The following is a 21582-nucleotide window of genomic DNA, read 5'->3' on the forward strand; positions in this document are numbered from 1 at the left end:
TTTTCCTATAGAGACAATAGACAACCTAGCCCACCACCATTGAGTTGATTCCTACTCATAGGGACCCAAGAGAGGGTTTCTGAGTCTTTGTAAAAATTTTTAGGAGCAGACTGCGTCATCTTTTTCCCTGCAGAACAGCCAGCGTGTTTAAGCTCTAGACCTTCTGCTTAGTACCCTAATGTTTGCCAGTAGTGCTACCAGGGCACCTAAAACAGTATTGTTTGTTAAAAAACAAGCAAACATCCAAAAATATGAATTATTTCATATCTTTGGACACCAAAATGGCTGCCAGGGTTGAAAGAGTTCGTACCACTTATTCGCAGGGAAGAGGTCGTTGCGTTGATGAAGTGAATGCTAATACTTAAACAGCATGACTGGAGCATTGGTCAGGGGCATCTCATTTTTGAAATCAGGATATATTGCATAAGTGTCAGCTGTAAAGTAATTTTCCAGAAATGGTCTGATTTCCCCCCATTGACTTCCATTGTAAAACTAGAGTTGTGTGCCCGTGGAAACCAAACTCAAACCCTAGGTTACGTTAACATACACCGAAGACTTCAGAAACCCTTATACAATCAAGTATTTCAAGTCACAATTATCAGTGCCTGGTAACGTTACATCACCACAAAATAGTAATACTATATTGGATCTTAAAATAGTTTGCCCCAAACAGTGTTATTATTCTTTGAAAATTCCAAGTCTACTGTGTTTCCAACTAAAGAAATTTGACTTCTGTGATCGTTACTGAAATTTTAATGGAATTGATTTTATATTTAAAATCTTAACTTGGTTCCTTTCATTAGCTATTCATAGTTAACCAGTTTAATATTTTCTGAAGCAGTCTCGTCAGTTGATATTCAAATGTTGTTAGTCATGTTAGAAAGAGACCAGAAAGAGAATGCTTATAATACTTAGGTATGAGTTGTTGGAATAGTCAATTGATTTGTTTCTATATGTTTAAACTGCTTCTAAAGATCATTATATATCTTCTACTATCCAGAAAAAAGGATGAGTTTGCTTAGTAAGTATAGATATACATATAGTGAGATGTCATTAATAAAACACACGTATATATTAGGGTTATTTTATGTTTTAGTAGTTGGATGTGATGGTTTCTTTTATATGCCAACTTCACTAGGCGAGCGTTCCACTTCTTTATTTAATCATACATGTATGCAGGCGTTACTGTGTGGATATTTGTAGATGTGTTTACCACATGTAATTATTTGCCTTTAAAAGATCCAGACTGCGCACTATGGCATGGATGGGGTTTAAAAGGTCTTGAAAAATACAAACTGATTATTTTCAGATTTGGTTATAATTGTGGATCTATTTAAGAGTCCTGGTGGCATAGTAGTTTCAGGTTGGACTGCTAATCACAAAGTAAGTAATTCGAACCCACCAGCCAGCCCAAAGGGAGACAGATAAAGCTTTCCGATCCCGTAAAGAGTTACCATCTTGGGAACACACTTGTGCACTTCTACCCTTGTTCTGTAAGGTTGCTATGGCAGTGCGTTTGGAGTTTTATTTTGGAGTGAATATTTTTACATAAAAATGTGTATATGTTACCAAAAAAACCAAAGCATTGTCATTGGGTCAACTGTGATGCACATACTACTAGTATATTCATATAATAGAGCACTTAGGAATCGTTATAGAAAATGCATAGACACTGGAGCAGAACCAGTGCACTTGAAAGCAATATCCAAGTTTATTGGCAAGTACAGTCCATCATAGATATTTTACCTCCAAGATTAGTGAGTAGCATCTGTGGTCTTAAAGGTTTACAACAGCCACCTAGAAAGCAACTACTGATCCCTTCCCACCCGAAGCAAAGAAGAATGATGAAGCTGAAAACTCACGTAAGCAATTAGTCCAAAGGAATACTGGCCAACCTGCACTACAGCCACCTATAACCTGAAACCAGAAGAACTAGATGGTGCCCGGTTACCACTGACCAGGACCACAATAGAAAGCCACAATTAGAAAGAGTAAAAATGTGGAACAAAATGTTTTAAGAAAAGGTCAGACTTCCTGCTCTGAAAGAGACAGGAGGAACCCTCGAGACTATTGCATTTAGACACCTTTCTACCCTGAAACTGAAGGCATTCATAGAAGTTCCCTCTCAGGCAAATAATAGTTATATCTCATTGAGTAGACTCCAACCCATAGTGAGTGATGCTATACACAACAGAGTAAAACAATGCATAGTCCTGGGTCTTCCTCACAATTGTACCTATATCTGCACCCCTTGTCGCAGCCACTGTGTCCGTCCATCTTGTTGAGGCCCTTCATCTTTTTTGCCACCAGTCCATTGTACCAAATATGATGTCCTTCTTCAGGGACTGGTCTCTGCTGATAATATGTCTAAAGTACGTAAGACGAAGTCTTGACATCCTTGCCTCTGAGGGGCGGTGTGGCCTTGTTCCTCCAATACAGCTCAGTTTGTCCTGTTAGCAGTCCATAGTACTTCCTTCTGAAGCACCACAATTCAAATGCATGCATTCTTTTTCTCCCTTCCTTATTCTATGTCCAACTTTTACATACATATGAGACAGTGGAGAATATCATGGCGTGGGTAAGGAAAACTCTAGTCCTCAAAGTAAAGTATGGCTCTTCAGTACTCTCAAGAGCTTATGTGTAGCAGATTTACCTAGGGCAATGCATCTTTTGATCTCTTGACTGCCACTCCCATAAGCATTTATTGTGGATCCAAATATGGCAAAATACTTGAAAATTTCAACCTTTTCTCCATTTATCATGATGTTCCCGATTAGTCCAGTTGTGAGAATTTAGCTCTTCCTTACATGGAGTTGCAGTCCATACTGAAGGCTGCAATCCTTGATCTTCATCAGCAAGTGCTTCAATTCTTCTTCACTTTCAGCAAGCCAGGTTGCAGATTCTTAATAAGTGTTCCCTTAATCCTGATGCTGATGATCTTCTCGAATGATTTGTTCAGTATACAAATTGAACATGTGTGGTGAGAGGATACAACATTGATGCACACCTTTCCTGATTTTAACCCATTCAGTATGCCCTTGTTATATATGAGCAACTGCCTCTTGATCACTGTACAGGTTCTGAATGAGCACAATGAAGTGTTCTGGAATTCCCATTCTTCTCATCCATAGTTTAGTATGGTCCACACAGCTGAATGCCTTTGAATAATCAATGAAACGCAAGTAACAATCTAGCTAATATTCTGTGCTTGATCCCAGATTCCCTGGGCATCTCTAATGATACCCTCACTCCACCTCCTCTTCTGAAGCTAGCCTTCATTTCTGACAGCACCAGGTCAGTGTATTGCTGCAACAGTTTTTGGATGATCTTCAGCAAAATTTTGTTAAAAATTCTACAACTACTTGATGAATTCATAGAGATAATGGCTTCTACATAATTTTCTAAGTCAATACTATTTCAAATGAGATCCCTCGAACAGCAGAGTTGGGACTATTCATAGCCACCTATCCGGAGTCCTTGAGTGACGCAAGGTTAAACACTGGTGCTCTAGCCCGAAGATTAACAGTTCAAGTCTACTTAGAGAGACCTCAGGAGAAATGCATGGTTTTCAAGATCAACTCTTGAAAACACCATGGAAATCAGTGTTACTCTGACACATACAGGGCCCCTGTGAGTCAGAATTGACTCAATGGCAACTGACGTGGTCTATGTATATAGAATATTTATACTGAGTACACAGAAAGAAAAATATATTTATTGATGTATACTGGGTTTTGTATTATTTTCTTCATTACTTTGTCATTAAGATATGATTTGATTGGGGGTGGTATATATATGCTTTTATTTAGCAAACATTCTAGGTATGCCTATCTGTATAATCCTACGTTAAATATATGTGCTGAGTATATGTTCAATCTTAGTAACCAATCTTACTGTAAGATATAATTGCTTAAAATATATTATAATTCACATCTTAATATCTAGTGATCGTCTTTGCAATGTTATTGGATTATCTTCCTTAACACGAAGCTACAGCTTTACCAAGAGCGCCAGAGACCAATATGACAAACTCTTCACCATGTACAAAAACATGCTGAAGCTCTATGAGCATCTTGGAGAATATTTCATTTTTGACTCTAAGACAGTGGACATAGAAGAGTTTTTTGGTGATCTCAGCAACTTCCGAACTTTGTTTTTGGTGAGTAATACATCTCAAAGCTTACAGAGCCTTTTGTTTTTATTTTCAAATAACTCCTTCTATTGGCATTTTGTGTACCTATTGCCAATATTGATTTCATGTTATAGGCTCATAACAGGAAATGACAGATATTATATACCTATGACATGGATAAAAAAATCATTGGAGAGCTTAGCATATAATGGGGACCTAAATTCATTATCTTCAGCTTTATGTACACATGGGAAATATCCTACTGAAATTTTATAGAAAATGAATGATTTGGTACTTAAACGACCTTTTTTTTACCCAGCATAATATCTGAGTTCCTCCTACCTTAAAAAAGATTCAAAATCATCCCTTGTTTAATACATTAAAATGCTGTGGTTGATTTATGAACAAGTTTCTTTTACAGCCGAAATGAGAAAATGTCATTGAATTGGGCTATGTAAATGACCTTGAAAGCCTGAAGTTTCTTTTAATATGTGGGCTCTTGTTTTCAACTACTACTCTTGGGAATAACAGTAAATATCAGCATTAATTAGAGGTGAGGGTATCAGGGAGTAAGTTATGATCCTAGAGAGAATCAAAGGATTTTCTGTAAAATACTGTGGAAATACCTCTCTGCATCCACAGTGGAAATAGGAGGAAGAGCACAGGCTCTGATTATAGTAGCAACAGAGACGTGTGCAAACAGGCACTGGGAAACAGGTAAAGGTCCATAGATTTCAAAGAAGGAACTCTAGCAATTATCCTCAGCAGGGAAGATCAATTAACAAACCAATTAGTTACAATTCGAGGTCTATTTCTATTCCCAAAGTAGTTATTTGTTAAATAAGACTCCTTCAATAGTGTTGCCCCATGAAATAATTTTGATTTTGGTATGAATTTCATAGTTTTGGAAATGCAGTTATGTTTGTGGAAAGCAGATTGCCTTTGCCTAATTACGTAGGCCATAGACCCCACAGCACAATGCTGTAGTTAAAGAAACAGCATTAGTCATCGAAGGGACACCAAAAAAGTCACCCCATCCCCTTTTCAGCTGTGATATTAGCTAGTTTGGGTCTCTGGTCTTTATCCTTTAATTTTTTAAACTTTGAGCTGTGCAATAAGTAGTGGAATATATTTGACTAGAATTGGGAAGAAGGCTAAGCAAAAATAGTCAAGCCATCTTCAACATTTAAAGGGTAGAAATATGATTTGAACACTTGGATTCAGTTTGTTTTTTATGGTGACACATTAACCGTGTAAGATCAACAAATTTATTATTATTAATTATTAATTATTATTACCACCGGTGTGTATTTGTGGGTAGACCTGTTAAAATAATTCAATATTCTCCATCGTTGTTAAAAAGCCCCTGGTTCTAACAAGGGTTTGAGTGCTAAGATCCTACCTGTTGTGTGACACCCCAGAGTAATACAGGATGTAGTTCTTCCAAGCTACAGCATTTCTTCAATAACTCCAGTATGATGTTCTCTGTGCGTGCGTAGTAGGTGCATAGAGGACTTGTTGAAGGACTGTAGTCATATGAACTCTTGGAGTATTCGTGCTGCTGTAACAGAAATACCACAGATGCATGGTGTTCAGGAGCAGAAATTTATTTTCTCACAGTGCATTAGGGGAGAAGTCTGCATTCTGGAGACCTGCTGTGGGAGAAAGCTCTCTCTTCTTCTACTCTGTTACCCCAGTGTTCCTAAGCAATCTTTATGTAGCATGGCTTCTCAGTTTGGCCTTGCTCCTTTTATATCTCAGAAGCGTTGGTTTTAAAGCATACCCTAAGCCAGTGGGCCTCATTACATACCAAATTACCAAATGGAATTACCCCTACATGTATAGGTGCGACAAGTCCAACACATAGTTTTGAGGGACACATTTAATACCTGAGAGCATCTGAGCCATATCCTGTGTAAAACTGCAAAAACACCTTCACTGTTAAGAAAACTAAATGCCCTACCCTGGTGCTCTCATTAAGCAGATGTATGTGATTTTAAGTGAGTCGTTTTATCCTTTCTATCTGGGTATCTGTGTTAAGCCAGCTGACTAGCGAAACCTTGGGAGTAGGGCGCTGGAGAAACACATCATAGAGATGGCCAGTGCATGCTTGTTTGGCCTCTGCCTCGTGGTAGTTCTTCTTCTTTGGCTAGCCAGATACGGCCTTGCAGTTTACTAGGCTGTTTTCTGGAAAGAATGTGGTCATTTCAAGTTTGGATTCCTAGAAATTGTCTGTGGTTAATCCTCTCTGAAATGGTGAAAATGATTGTGATAAATGTGAATCTTGAGCTCGGGTGGCAAAATTGCCCCTTGAACATCTCGGAGACCATGCTGCTTAGTGAAATTGGCTGCCTGAGGTCAAAATGGCCTACAAAAGATCCTGCCCTGGCTTGAGGCAATGCAGCCAGAGGCTTAAGGCCATATGGGATAAATTTAGATTAGTATTGAATTTGATTGTTTTAAAATTGAGTTTAGGATCTGACCCTACTAGGTTTATACTGTCTCTTCTGCCTATAGTTATTGATATAATGATTGATAGAAATGATTATTGGGAAATCAAAAAGAGAGTTTGTAAACTCACTTGCCTCGAGCCATTAAATTGGAAGTTAAATGGATTAGGAAACACCTGAAAAGAAGGCTTTGAAAGGATAAGCCCCACACAGTGTCTTGAGTTCTCAGGACTTTTGAATTGAAGCCACTTGCCTAGGGGGCTATTGACAGATTCTAGGGAGGTGGGAAGGAACCCTTAGGATATTTGAATTTTGAACTAGTGGTTTTTGTCAGATGCAGGAAAAAATTGGACCCATGAAGAAACTCTCCTCTCTAGCACTGTACGTTAAATGGAGCCTGTGGACAGCCTGAAATGCTTGCTAGGCGACTACCCGGATCCACTTTTTGAGTGGAAGTGGGAGAAAAGCAGCAATACAGAGACCAGTTGAGTCTGGCCACTGACACCCATAGACTTGGTTCACAGGGACTAAAGAAGATGAGAGTGGGTTGACTGGTCTAAAGTTCATGACGTAGCACAAGGGGACTAGGTTTGTTGAGAATGTATAACAGGGCTCATGGTCAGAAGGCAAGGCAGCCAATGGGCTCGCTGGTGAGACTAAGTGAGGCAGCCCACATTGAGTTGACCAGAACCCAACCAGAGGAAGAGAGGATGTTTGAGCCTGTGAACTTGTCAAATTGACAAGGGGTGGTCTGTAGCAGTTATTTAATCTCCTGTTAATTCGCAAAGGGTAGAGTCTAGATTGTCAATCAGGTTGCAGCTTGATAACCTCGTTTGGAGGCGTGGAGGAGATGAATATCTCACTGGAGGACAGACACATTCTGTGCTACACATTCCTGCTGACAAGACACAGGAAGCTTAGCTGATGGACCCAGAGCCCTGGAGCTGGAGGGGCCACGTGGAGACCCATTCCAGGGCAGAGATGCTTCCACTGCCACGGGATCAAGACTTTCCACCCACTGGGCTGTGATCTTCCTGTATTCGGCATTATTGCATGGCTGCGTGATTCTGGAGGGGAATTTTTGGACTAACATATGGGGTAATATTGAACTTATGGACTTGATCTGGACGGGGTTAGGATGTTTTCTTAATATACAATTACTCTTTTACATAAAGCTCTTTCTTATACACAGATGAGTGTCTATGAATTTGTTTCTCTAGTCAACCAGACTAACACAATGCATAAAAAATAGGTTTATATCAAGAAATAATTATATATCGAGAAAACTTACCAGCCCAGCCCAACTCAAGTCCATAAGTCTGATATTAGTCCATAAATCCCTCTTCAGTCACAAGTAATAATGTAGAATTCAGGGCTATCATAGGCCAGTACAGGCAAAGTCGTGTGGATCCAATGGCAGTGTAAGCATTTCCAGGGCTCTGGCATGTCTCAGAGTGGCTTGCCAAGAGGATGGTGAAGGCAGAGCAAGAGGTCAGTTCCTATGAGAAAGTCACGCCCACAAGGAGGCACCATCAGGCTGTGACCTGATTGACAGGTTGAATAGCTACACTATTATATATCTTCAAGTTGACATGAAATTATATAACTACCACAGTATCCATGTTTTCTTTTTTAAAATAAGTGTGAATCATGATCAGAATTTCAGTGATGGCCGAATCTGGTGTCTTGCAACCAGGTAAGGGACTCTCTCTGTCTCTCTCTATATATGTGTGTTTAGAGAGATAGATAGAGGTAGAGGTAGATATAGATACAGATCCACTGACATCCCTGCCCATTTAGCTGGAATACTGGGAAAAATTTGTCATAGACATTTTCTGTCATAAATAATTTGCCATTCTGATGTTCATGTAAGTTAACACTTTGAGACCTTTTTAAGATTAAGTTTCCAGACTTTCATAATAGGTCACCACATCCTGAAATAAGTCAACCAATGTGAAGTACTGAAATGATGCAGCAATGGACCTCCATGAACTTACAGAGTGCCCCCACTACTAACACGTCTCTCTGAAAAGGGTTGCCTACTTGCCAGCCACTTATCAGCTGTATTAAACTTGGTTTGGACATGCAACTTGCCTGAGCGCCAGTTTTCTCCAAAATGCAGGTGATAATTCTTGCCATACCGTTCACATCAAGCCATTGTAATAATGAGATGAAAATTCCTCATTAGTAGCTATTCTCTATTAATCCATCATCATCATCATCATCACCATTAGAGAGTTCACTTGATTTCAGTAATATTCTAGGCCAGAGATAAAAGGAATAGTCCCTCTCTAGTCACCAGTAGAGAAAGACAGACAGACAAAGATGATAGAACTTATTAAATGCCGTCACTGTTTGATAAGTGTTGACACAGGTAGATGCAGTGGGATAATAACACAAAGGAGAAGCCCAGAGAAAGTGACATTTGAGCCACGCCTGGAAAAATCCATAGAAATTTGGCAAGCGACTCTGACAAGCAGGTCTAAGGGTCTTACACCTGATCTATAAGCCGCAGACTCCTAAATCAACATCACCAACTTAAGTCAATCATTTGTGCTTACCATGTTCCTGTTTCCTAGTGAGCTTAAAGTGATTTCACTCTCCCGAGAGAGGGAAGAACCCTGAAAGCGAGACAACAATGGTAATCTCCAGAAGGTCCCATTTTCTTCGTACTCTGTGTGTTTGGCCTCAGGGTTCTTAGCGCTAAAAGCATATTGCACTATAGATGGAAACAATAAAATATCAGTAGTGCTGAGAAGAAAATAAGACTTCTGATTCATGTGCTACCAAAAATTACTTCCAAATGAGCTCAGAGTTTTATGTTGGGCTATCTATTTGGCATGTCTCGCATAAACAAAATGCACATACCAAGAAAATCTTCTGCAGAGAGACATCACCCCCAAAATATATCAAAGATGAAAATGAGCAAGTGGCGTTGACATTGTGGATGAAGACCTTTAAGAAAGCTTATCCCCCCAATTAATAAAAGAAAACTTGGGTATTCACTCTGTGATGCTGCTATATTAATTATTAATATATTAATATTACTCAATAGGACAAAGATATTTAGAATAAGCATACATGTTTTGGAAAGAAGATATATATGATTGGAGATATTTCTAAATGCTAAATTAGTACTGTCTTTCTAGTTTTAGTTTCTCTTCAACTTCATCTGAGTTCCAAAAGCTCCATATGAAATCGGCATGATTAATTAAGGATTTTGAATGTTAAATGGAATAGTTTGTGAGTGATAATACAAATCCATATTTATATGTGTAAACATCGTGTTTGCTCATTCCCCTTGATGCTTCAATCATGCTTCTAGTCCAAATAATTGACTGCACAAATAGTCTCTTTCTTTGATATGGAATATTCAGAATCAGTGAACCTTATGTGTTTCACCACCAGGCGGTATCTAGCATAGGCATAAAAATTAATTTCAGCTCTTGGGAAAGTGTTTGAGGCAAGTATTATACTTCAATAACTTTCATAGCTCCAAACAAATTACAGAAAATGCTTCTTTCCTTCTCTTTTCAATCTGTCAGTTTCCTGCTGCTTCTGTGTGTTTTTGTTCTGTTTTGTTTTACTTTTCAAAAGACAATATGTTAGCCAGGCGCTCAATAAGTATTTGATTTGTTTGTGTCCACATTCTATATTTCATATACTATAAATACAAGAATAAGGCTTGGTGGAATTACTAGATTAATTGGCAGGATTAAAAATAAAATGTTCCCATTATTATTTGTCATGCTAGAAGATTTTCTCTCAATAAATAATTATTTATCTGGTTGGTGTAGTGGGTTGTGTGTTTGTCTGCGAACTACAAGGTCAGCAGTTTGAAACTACCATCTACTCCATGAGAGAAAGATGAGGTTTTCTAATCCTACAAAGAGGTACAGTCTTGGAAACCCACAGGGACAGTTCTACCTTGTCCTATAGGGTCACTGTGAGTTGAAGTCTATTGGAGAGTTTATTGTTCTATTGACAAATGAATTTTAGCCTTTAATTATTTTAAAACAACAGTTTTGAACAGCTCTTAGGTAAGCATTGAAATGTCCACGTGTTAGGATGCTATGTGATATCTATTCAGTTGTATTGGTTCTACCTGGTTAGTAATCTATTGAATCCATCCATTTCTCTCCAGACTAACTCTTACTGTTTCATTTCCTGGCCTCCACCCTCTCTAAGTTCGCTATAATGCGACATTAATCTCCTGACTGGTACCCACATCTACTTCTCTTATGTAATTTCTAACTTCTAATCCATTTACTACATTGGAGTCAGATTTAAATTAAACACAAGTAAAGATAGCTTTTCTGTGCTGGTTTAAGATTCTCAAATAGCTTCCCTTTAACTACTTGATAAGATCTAAACCGTTCAATATTGTTTACACGCTGAGTTATGGCCACTTAAAGAGCCTTAATCAAAAGTCAAATGTGGACAATAGAAACTGCAGAACAAAGACTTGTGTCTCTTAGAAAAGTTTGGCAGCACAGTACCAGTAGTCAGTTAAAGCTCCCAGGCAAATGCGTGACTGTTATTAAGCCGTAATTCTCCCTTAGTTGGTGAGTGCTGGTGGGTAAGCATTGCACTGCTAACTGCAAAGTTGTCACTTCAAACCCACCAGCAGCTCCTCAGAACTAAGATCAGGCTATCTGATCCCATAAAGATTTACAGTCTCTGAAAACCTATGTAGGGTCACTATGAGCCATAAGGACTTGATGGCAGTGAGTTTGGGTATGACGTGAGGAATTAAGCCATCCTTTTATGCTTATACCCAATTAGTGATCTTCTTTCAGTGGTGTGGCCCTTTAGAATTTCAGTTTCTTTGAGACTTCCCCGTGTAGCCGTGTCAGCTTATGAAGGTGCTGCCAGGTTATGAAGGTGCTGCCAGCTTATGAAGGTGCTGCAATCTGCGGAGCTCTCCTCTCTTAAATCAGTAACAAGGCCGCACTCACATCTAAATCTAACATCATTGGAAAGGCAAAGTGAGCATTTCCCAGCATTTGGTTAGATTCAAAAGATTAAATGGAAAATACACAGAAAATTTAATTCATTCATTAAAGACAATATTGCCTTTAAAGACACAAGGATAAATTTTGTGCAGGAAAAGATTATGTCTATATAAACCTTAATCCAAGGAGACTTACATTATTTTGACACATTTTCAAATCTTCAGTTCACAAGTACTTGACATTTCAAAGAAATGCTAGTGGAAGTATAAAAATATTGGACTTATGTAAGAAACCAAATATGTTGTTTGATACAGTAATGTCATAATTAGTACTATAAAGACTTTTATCTAGAATTACAAGATCAAAATAGCCATTAGAGGTCTTATAAATTTATGCCTCTCTGCTTTCCCAATAGAATGGTAATTACTCTATGAAAACGACTTGTAGCCGCTAAAAGACCTCCATGTACGTTTTGAATAGTACAGATTTATTTGTAAGTAACAGGTCTCCAGGTTTCATCCCCTGGGAATTCAGTTGGGGGTCAAGATGGAGGTCAATTTAGTAACAACCCCAAAATACCAAGTTATTTCTTTTTAACTCCCACTGGCGGAGAGAGGACTCGAGCTCCCAGCAAAATCTCCACAAGTGTATATGGGAGTCCTTTCATACGTGCTTCAAAACAGGCAGTCAATAGTGACCATGTAACATTTGCCACCCTTCTTAATGATCACCGGTGGTGCAATGATTCAGGTGTGCTCAGTTACTAATGGGAGCGTTGGCTGTGCAAACCCACCAGTGGCTCCTAGTGATCTGGTCTTCCAGAGATTACCGTTTAAGAAATCCTACGGGACAGCAGGCACCCTGGTGGCACAGTGGGTACACACTGGGCAACTGACTTCCAGATCAGCAGTTTGAAGCCCCCAGCCTCTTGTGGGGAGAAAGATGGTACTTTCTCCTCCCAGAAAGAGGTACAGACAATCTCAGAAATCCCCAGAGCCAATTCTGCCTGGTCCCGTAGGCTTGCTCCGAGTCAGCACCGACTCGATGGCCGTGAATTTTGACTTATGTTTAGGGGACAGCTGTACTCTGTCAACTGGGGTCACCGAGTTGAAGTGAACTTGGCAGCACATAAGAACATTTGATAAGTGCCCATTATTCAAAGCTGATGGGAAGACAACAGCAACAAATAGTGACCTTCCAGTGAACCTCTCACTCAGGACACCCCGTGTGCAGCAGAGGAGAACTGTGTCTTTTAGATTTTCAAGGGATCTTTGTTTGGAGCCAAGCATGTTAATGGATATACCATGCAAGCACCACCGCTTTGAACAAAACTAAGCCTCTGTGCTTCCTCTCCTGCTGAAATGCCAATACCCCTCTGCTAATAGTTTTTGCTCACGAAACTGCATGGCATTGCCCTCAATAAAGGTGCCTATATCCAGACTAAGGAAGTGGTTTCCTAGTGCTTCAATGTTCCCACTGATTCTTGAAGCACCATAGTGTTGTTATGCTCATTGCAGAAGGACCATGTTTCACAAAACCCTTCATAAAAATAGTTTATTACTTCCTCTGATCCAGTTTACCTTGGAGGCTTGTAAACATTTAAAAAGTCCCCCAGACCAGAAAACTCAAACTCACTGCCACGTACTGTATGCCAACACGTAGAGACCCTAGAAATGCCCCTGTGGGCAGTCACTGTGTGCGGGAGTAGAAAGCTGTCTTTCTCCTGTGAATCAGCTAGTGGTTTCAAACTGCTGGCCTTGTGGGTCGCAGCCCAAAGGCATAACCACTGCACCACCATAAAATGCTCAGTTGCCTACTAGCCGTTCTTTTATCAGGCCTGCATCTTGTTTATTCTAGAAGCCCAGAGTAAATAACGTGTAACCATCAATCCTTTCTTGCTCATAGACTCCCAAGGGCCATCACCTCCCTCTACTTAATCACACTCATCCAGATCACTCCCATTGAGCTCACCTGGGACCACCCTGGCTCCATAGCCTTAGGCTTATTTTGATCTATTCCAACCCTTTGAAAATAGGTGGTCCATGTAAAATATATGGTAACTCTATTAAGCAGAATATTTGACCAGAATACCTCATTTCCCAGCTGTGCCACAGATCAGCCTTTACCGTGTTATACAGGCATCGTTGAATTCTTCTTTAGGAAAAAAAAATGTTGCCTATCAAATGTTGTATTCCGCTTGACTGTTTACCTTGGGCCAGAAGTGGATGTCCTAGTTTTCTGATGTCATTCTTCCTTGTACAAAAAAAGCCAAATATTATATTATAAGGAACTAAAGGAATATGTAATAATGGCCTACATAGTTTAAAGAAAACTCAAATTTCCCAACCCTGTTTGATAAAAAGGTCTACCCATATGAATGGTTTTAAAATATGTATTGATTTTAGAATATTATAAAACTTAAAAGTATCAACAATGTTTCTAAAACTACTTGGTAAGCTGGATAGTCCCCTTTAAAATTATAAGGTAGAGGAATTCTTAGTAATGAAAATCATAGCAAAATCAATTCAAAGTGTCCTTTTGGTTTCAAAGTCTACTAAGAATCAGGAAATAAAATGCAATATCTTTGCCAGGGAAACATTCCTCTCTATCAGTTATTATTGAGTTTATCAGCACACCCGGAAGTAGGAAAGCTATAAGATAAGCAATATGGGGTAAAACCCGTCCTTTTCCACTAGCCTTGCCACTGGCCAGAGGTACAGATTGTTAGGAAAGCATACACCTATGGCACGGGAACAAAGGGCCCTACAGGTAACAGTGCTGGTGCTACTCTCTTCTCCGCTTGCTCGGTTTAAAACCAAAAACCAAAAAATGCAAGTCTCCAGAGTAAATCACCAGTCTTACACTGAAAAATTCAAACGTTCCATGTTGCGCTTTGTCCATTGCCATCTCCTCAGCATACCATCACTTAACCTGCCTCTTCTTTGTGCTTCCTCTTTCCATTGATTCTCAATTCCTAATCCTCTGTACATGACTGTTGGGTAAATAAATGGTGGATTATTCTACCACATGGGCGGGTACAGTTCCAGACCTGAAGGATGATTGGTGGATGAAGTCTCAGGGGTGCCAACTGTCTATCTAATTAATTAAGCCTGGTCTCTTTTATGATTTTTCAGTTTGTTCCACTTTTTTCTCCCACTCTATATATGACCTTCTAATGCGGTCCTATCTAGACCACATGGTAGTGGAAGCTAGACACAATCGAATTTGTATTGTTTCAGGATTGTAGAGATTGATGCTTTTCTTCATTCTGCTTCTACTTTGTTTGCCCTTTTGTGAATCAAGCATTTATCCAAACGTGATGCACTATCCATTGTGTAAGGTAGGAAGAGGCAGGACTTTCCCTGGAATTATGCCATGGAGTCCCCTGTGTCTTGCATCTTAAAAAAAATCACTGCCATTGACATCAGTTCTGACCCATGGTGACCCTATAGGGCAGGATAGAATTGCCACACTGGGTTTCCAAGAGTATAGCTCTTTCAGGTGTAGAAATTCCCATCTTTCTCCAAAGGAGCAGCTGGTGGTTTCGAGTTGTTGTCCCAGAGATTAGCAGTTCAACAGGTAACTAGTGTGCTACCAGGCCATACCCTTGGTGCGCGCTCTCTCTCTCTCTCTCTCTCTCTCTCTCTCTCTCTCTCTCTCTCTCTCTCTCTCTCTCTCTCTCTCTCTCTCTCTCTCTCTCTCTCTCTCTCTCTCTCTCACACACACACACACACACACCACTTTGCTGTATGAACGTGTTCAATCACTTCATCTGGGCAGCCTTCTTTAACATGCCAATTTAGGCTTATATCCCCCTTCAATACTTCAAAGAGAGGTTACCCAAAAAGAATGAGGAGATTTTCAAGATATATTGCAATTATATGCAAGTAGAATTTTGCTGAAGATAATTGAAAGAGGGTTACAGCAATATGTTGAAAGAAAATCTGCCAGAAATTCTAACTGGCTTTAGAAGAGGAAATGAAATGCAAAATATCAGTGATTATGTCAGATGGATCTTGCTGAAATAAATGAATGCTAAAAAAATGTTTACCTGTTCTTCATGGACTATAAAAAGGCATTTCACTGAATGGCTCATAACAAACTATGTGTAGCATTGCAATGAATGGAAATTGCAAAGCACTTCCCTGTGAACATCCAGATTCTAGAAATAGACCAAAGTGGCTGTTGTTTGAATAGAACAAGGGTATAACACATGGTTTATAATTTGGAAAGTTGTGCATCGGGGTTGTATCATTTTGCCATACTTATCAATCTGTATGTTCAGCAAATAATCCAAGAAGTTAGACTGTATCAAGAAGAATGCAGCATTAGTAATTAAGGAAAGCTAATTAGCAACCTGTGATATGAAGATGACATAAACTTATTGTGTTAGTCTGGGTAGACTAGAGAAAAAAAATCCAGGGAGACTCATATGTGTATAAGAAAGAATTTTATATACAAGAGCAAATGAATATTAAGAAAACATCCCAGCTCAGTCCAGATCAAGTCCAGCAGTCCAATATTCGCCCATATGTCCGACACCAATATATATATAAAGTCCTCTTCAGACTCACAAAACACATGCAATGACGCCGAATGCAGGAAGATCACAGGCCAGTGGGTGGGAAGTCTTGTGAATCCACTGGTGTTGGAAGTGTCTCAGTACTGGCAGGGTCTCCACGTGGCTCCTCCAGCTCAGGGCACTAGCATAGATCCATGTGTCTTGTCAGCTGCAATGTCTCCCAGGGAGTCAGCCTGTGCCCCCCGCCCCCTCCAGTGAGCTAATTATCTCCTTAGTGCCTCCAAATGAGGTCATCAAGCTGTGACCTGACTGATGGGCTAAACTCCACACCTTCATTCATATGGCGCAAATTGACAACAGATTATGTAACAACCACACTTGCTTAAGAGGTGAGGAAGATTTGAAGCACTTGCTGATGAAGATCAAGGAATGCGGCCTTTAATATGGATTTAGAAAACTAAAATCCTGACAACTGGACCATAGGTAACTTCATGATAAATGTAGAGAATATTGCAGGTGTCAGTTATTTAATTGTACTAGAATTCACAACCAATACTCTTGGAAGTAGCAGTTAAGAAACCAAATCTGGTATTGCATTGCGTAGATTTGCTGCTCAGGATCTTCTAAAAGAGCACAGATGTCACTTGGAGGACTGAGATGCAATGACATAATCCATGGTTTATCCGATAACCTTACATGCATCTGGAAGCTGGATACTGAATAAGGAAGACTGGAGAATCACTGATATGTTTGCATTATGTTGGCGAAGAATATCGAAAGGAACCAGTACTACTAGAAGAACCAACATTTGTCCTGATGGAAGGGCAGCCCAAGTGCTCCTGAGAAGCTAGAATGGCAATACTTTTCTCACACACTTCAGACTCTTAAATCAAGGCTACCAGTTTGTGGAAAAGGGTATGATGCGATCATCAAAAGAGAGAAAGACGCTCAATTAGGTCGATCTACACAGTGGTTGCGACAATGGGCTCCCATCTGCTTTGTTCCGAGTACATAGAGTCACTATGAATCAGAGCCCACTTAATGGCATTATTTAAAATTATTGTCTATATCATTAAAAATGACCCTGATTCATATGGCTGGCAAATTTTATTATGAATCATGCATGTGAATTGTAGAAAAATTTGAAAATTCTGAACCTCCTTACAAAAATCAACAAATTTCACTACACAGTGACAATTAATGTTACTGTTTTAATGCAGATCCATTTAGGCATGTACCCATGCTTCCACATGTATATTTAGATTCTATCTGTATGTTTATTTTAAGGTTTTAATAATAAAACATCTTGTGAAAGTTTAAGTTCTAAAACACATATATTCTCTTATTAAATTGCAAAGGTGTTATAACTGTGTGGTTAATATTAGCACCATTCAGGGGATAATTCCATTGGTTATATCTTCAATTGTGATTTAAAATGTTAATCAGCTCACTCGATGTACTTTGGGTTTTTTTAAAGCCGTATCATGTTTTCTGTCATGCTAGCAATCATGGTGATTGTAAAGCACCTGCAATGTTTCCGGAGAATTTGCCGTCCCTTTTTGTTTTCTGTATAATAACCTCATCAAACTCCCCTTTGGTAAAAGGCCTTAAATTGGTAATTGGGGAATCGCCAGTTGGGCCCACGCAGACTAGTTTTCCAAAACATTTTTCTCCCTGGCTCTGCTGTGCAGTTTGATTTAAGAAATATTATTTAGTTCAACCTGGATGTCTTTCAATTTACAAATGCAGTTTGTCAATGATAAAAAGTTTTGTACTTTAATAACAAAAGGCCATATTATGATTTACAATAACTGTCCTTCTGACTATGTAATCAAAGCAAATGTCTTTCTGAACACACACACACACACACACACACACACACATACACACACACAGACATTTTCCTTTTGTTTTCTTTCATTCTCTTCTGGAACAAATTTTCAATGTCATAAAATATATTCTCTTAAACCACTATATTTTTCAGACCGCAAACCTGGTTTATTCTTAATGATAACTTCTTACTCATCTCTTCCTTTAGAATTTAATTTTCTGCAAATATTTTATCTCTTGATGTTCAGAATTTTCTGGCATTTATGATATGGCTCATTGGCATATCAGAGAATTTGTGATATTCCTTAAAAAATCAGTAATCCATCCAAATTTGGGCACTTTGAAATGGAGATGCCCAAAGTCCATTATTTTTCAAGGATCTTATATATTTTGCATTCAAATGAGTGGCTTATTCAAGATGATGGTTTGCTTAAAGAAAATGTATCTGTTCTTATTTTTGAGAACACCGTAAGTAGTATGCTAGATTTCCAAGCTTGCATGTATTGTAAATGAAATTATTCTTGTTTTTGTTGTTGCTAGGTGCCATCAAATTGATTCCAATTCAGAGTCACTCTTTGCCCAACAGAATAAAACACTGCCCAGCCTCATGCCAATCTCACAATATTTGTTATGTTTGTGGCCACTGTTGTAGCCACTGTGTTGATCAATCTCCTTGATGGATTTTCTCTTTTTCCTCTCTTTCTTTCCTCGTTTAACAAGCATGCTGTCCTTTCCTGGAGAATGGTCCCTCCTGAGAACATGTCCAAAGTATCTATGACACAGTCTCAACAATTTTTTTTCTAAGGATCGTTCTTGCTGTACTTCTTTTAAGAGATATTTGTTTGTCCCTCGGGTAGTCTGTGGTACCTTCAAGATTCTTTTCCAACATTGTAACTCAAATCCATCAATTCGTCCCCCAATCTTCCTTATTCATTGTCCTCCTATCCCATATTTCTGAAGTCTTTGAAAATGCTATGGCTTGGGTCGGGACATCTTATTTTTCAAAATGACATCCTTGCTCTTCAATACTTTCAGGAATTGTGCAGTAAATATTGTAAATATTTTTGGTACAAAACTAAAGATAGGTTACAAATGATATGTGCTCGTGTTTCAGCAAGTAACGACCACAAATTCAAGTTGGATTAAAATGGGTACATGAAATAAGGAATATCCTCACTGATGTCAAATGAATATTGGCTGAAGGCAACAAATACAAGAACTATGTTTACCTGTGTTTATCGATTATGCAAGTGTATTTTACAGTAGGGACAATAAGTTGGGAATAACAAATAATGATAATTCCAGAACCCTTAACTGTGTTCTTGTGGAACCTGTACATGGGCCACGAAGCAGTTCTTAGAACAAGAAGATGCTGCACAGTCAAAACTCAATATGTGTGCCACCTTTAGCATTCCTGTTCAATCTGTAGATAAGCAAGTAGTCCTCGAATCTGGAACATATGAAGCATAATATGGCCTCATAGAGGAATATTCATTACCAACATGTGCAAAGAAAATGTTACAACCTTAGTTGCTGAAAGTGAAGAGGACTTGAAACATTTACTGATGAATCTGAAGCACTACAGTTTTCATTATGGATTATACCACAACATGTAGTAAACAAAAATGCTTACAACATAACCAATAAGCAACAACATAATAGAAGAAGACTGAAAGTGTCATGGATTTTATTTGACTTGGATTCATAATCATTGCTCATGGCAGCAATGGCCAAGAAAACAGAAACAGTGTCACCTTAAGGACTAAGACTTGCCTGACCCAAACCATGGTCTTTTCAATTAACTCATTTATATGTGAAACCTCGACAATGTACAAGGAAGACCTGAGATGAACTGATTTATTTGAAAATTAAAAAGGAAGAACCTTTTCAGGGTATTTCAAGCTTAAAGATGTGAAGAAAGAAATCTGAACCTCGAGGTGCAGGATTAAATGATTCCATGAACCAAATGTTGAACAAAAAATTTTTTTTAATTTTTAAAAGATGAAATCGATACACAAAATCACTATACCAAGAGGAATTGGTTTAGTAGCTATGATCAAAAACTGATGGTACTTAAAAATTGTTAAATAAAACCTGATGGTACTGATGGAAAAAGTAGAAGCTGCACTGAAGGCATTAGCAAAAAAACAAAAACAGAATTCCAGGAAGTAATAAAATCCCAATAGAAATGTTTCGACACGCTGGTGCAGTGCTGGAAGCACTCACTAGTCTATGCCAAGAAATGTAGAAAACTGCTACTGGGCCAACTCACCGGAAGAGATCCATATTTGTGCCCACTCCAAAGGGAAGTGACCCAACAGAATACTTAAACTATATATAGAACGATAACGTTGATCTCCCATTCATGTAAAATGTTGCCGAAGAGCATCCAATAGTGGTTGTAGCCATACCGTAAGAGGGAGTTGCCAGAGGTTCAGGCACCGAGAGAGATCCATTATCTGTGTCCATTCTAAAGAAATCTTACCGAACAGAATGAAGAAATGATTTAAAACTTTGCTTAATATCACAAGCATGCTGAAGACTATTCAACAACTGCTGCAGCAGTACACTGACAGGGAGCTACAAAAAATTCCAGCTGAGTTCAGACAAGACTGTGACACAAAATATATCACTGCTATACCCACATTGATCCTATCTGAAAGCAGAAAATACCAAAAAGCTATTTATTTTTATTTTATTGATGACACAAAGGCACTCGACTGGGTGGGTCATAACAAAATATAACATTTCTAGGATTGGCAGTTCCAGAACACTTCGTTGTACTCTTGTGAAACCTGTACACAGACCAAGAGAAAGTCATTTAAACCGAATAGGGAATATTGCATGGTTTAAATCAGGAAAGGTATGTGTTAGGTGTTGCATCGTTTCACCATATTTACTAAACCTGTATGCTGAACAAATAATCCTAGAGTTACATGGTGTGAAGAAGAACTTGGCATCAAGATTAGAAAACAATTTATTAACCACTTATGATATGCCAATGGCACAAACTTTCTGGCTGACAGTAAGGAGAACTTTAAGCGCTTTTTCATGAAAATCAGTTGACTGGAACCTTTAATATAAATTGCACCTGCATGGACAGAAAACCAAAATTGTCACATCTGGACATATGATAAATGGATGACATGACAAACCGAGAAAATACTGATGTTCTCATGGATTTCCTTTTGCATGGCTCTACATTCATTGTTCATGGCATCAACAGTTAAATCAAATGGCATGTCGCATTAGACAACTCTGCCTCAAGGCTTTTTTAAAAGAGATAAAGAGCAAAGAGGTCACTTTGAGGACTAAGTTGCATCGTACACAAGTCATGATATTTTCAATCACCTCATAGGGACATATGCATGTGAAAGTTGGGTAGTAAGTAAAGAACGCAGAAAATAATTAATGTATTTGAATTATGTTGTTGACAAAGAATGTTGAAAGTACAATTCATTTTCAGAAGAATAATCTGTCTTCAAGGACATTCAGCCATAATGTTCCGTTGAAGTGAGTATGGGGAGACTTTGTTTCTCATACTTTGGCCGTGTTGTCAAGAGCGATCATTCCTTATTAAAGGACATCATGCTTTCGTAAAGGAAAAGGTGATGAAAAAAGAGGAAGACCCGCCGTCAGCTAGAATGACACAAGTCAATCCCAAAATGGGCTCAAGTACAACAACAATTGTGA

The 21582-nt window shown here is 38.7% G+C and overlaps 1 protein-coding gene across 2 annotated transcripts in view; it reads left to right on the plus strand.

The window, feature by feature from the left end:
• The window catches only part of DIAPH2 (diaphanous related formin 2), a 925981-nt gene that overhangs the window by 642869 nt on the left and 261530 nt on the right, over window positions 1–21582 (plus strand). For both annotated transcript variants that reach the window (XM_075539526.1, XM_075539525.1), the window contains one exon: window positions 3995–4159. In XM_075539526.1, the coding sequence (XP_075395641.1) occupies window positions 3995–4159 (165 nt within the window). The remainder of the gene's footprint in view (window positions 1–3994; window positions 4160–21582) is intronic.

The sequence above is a fragment of the Tenrec ecaudatus genome, chromosome X (assembly GCF_050624435.1).
Source record: "Tenrec ecaudatus isolate mTenEca1 chromosome X, mTenEca1.hap1, whole genome shotgun sequence".
In the NCBI taxonomy this organism is placed as follows: Eukaryota; Metazoa; Chordata; class Mammalia; order Afrosoricida; family Tenrecidae; genus Tenrec; species Tenrec ecaudatus.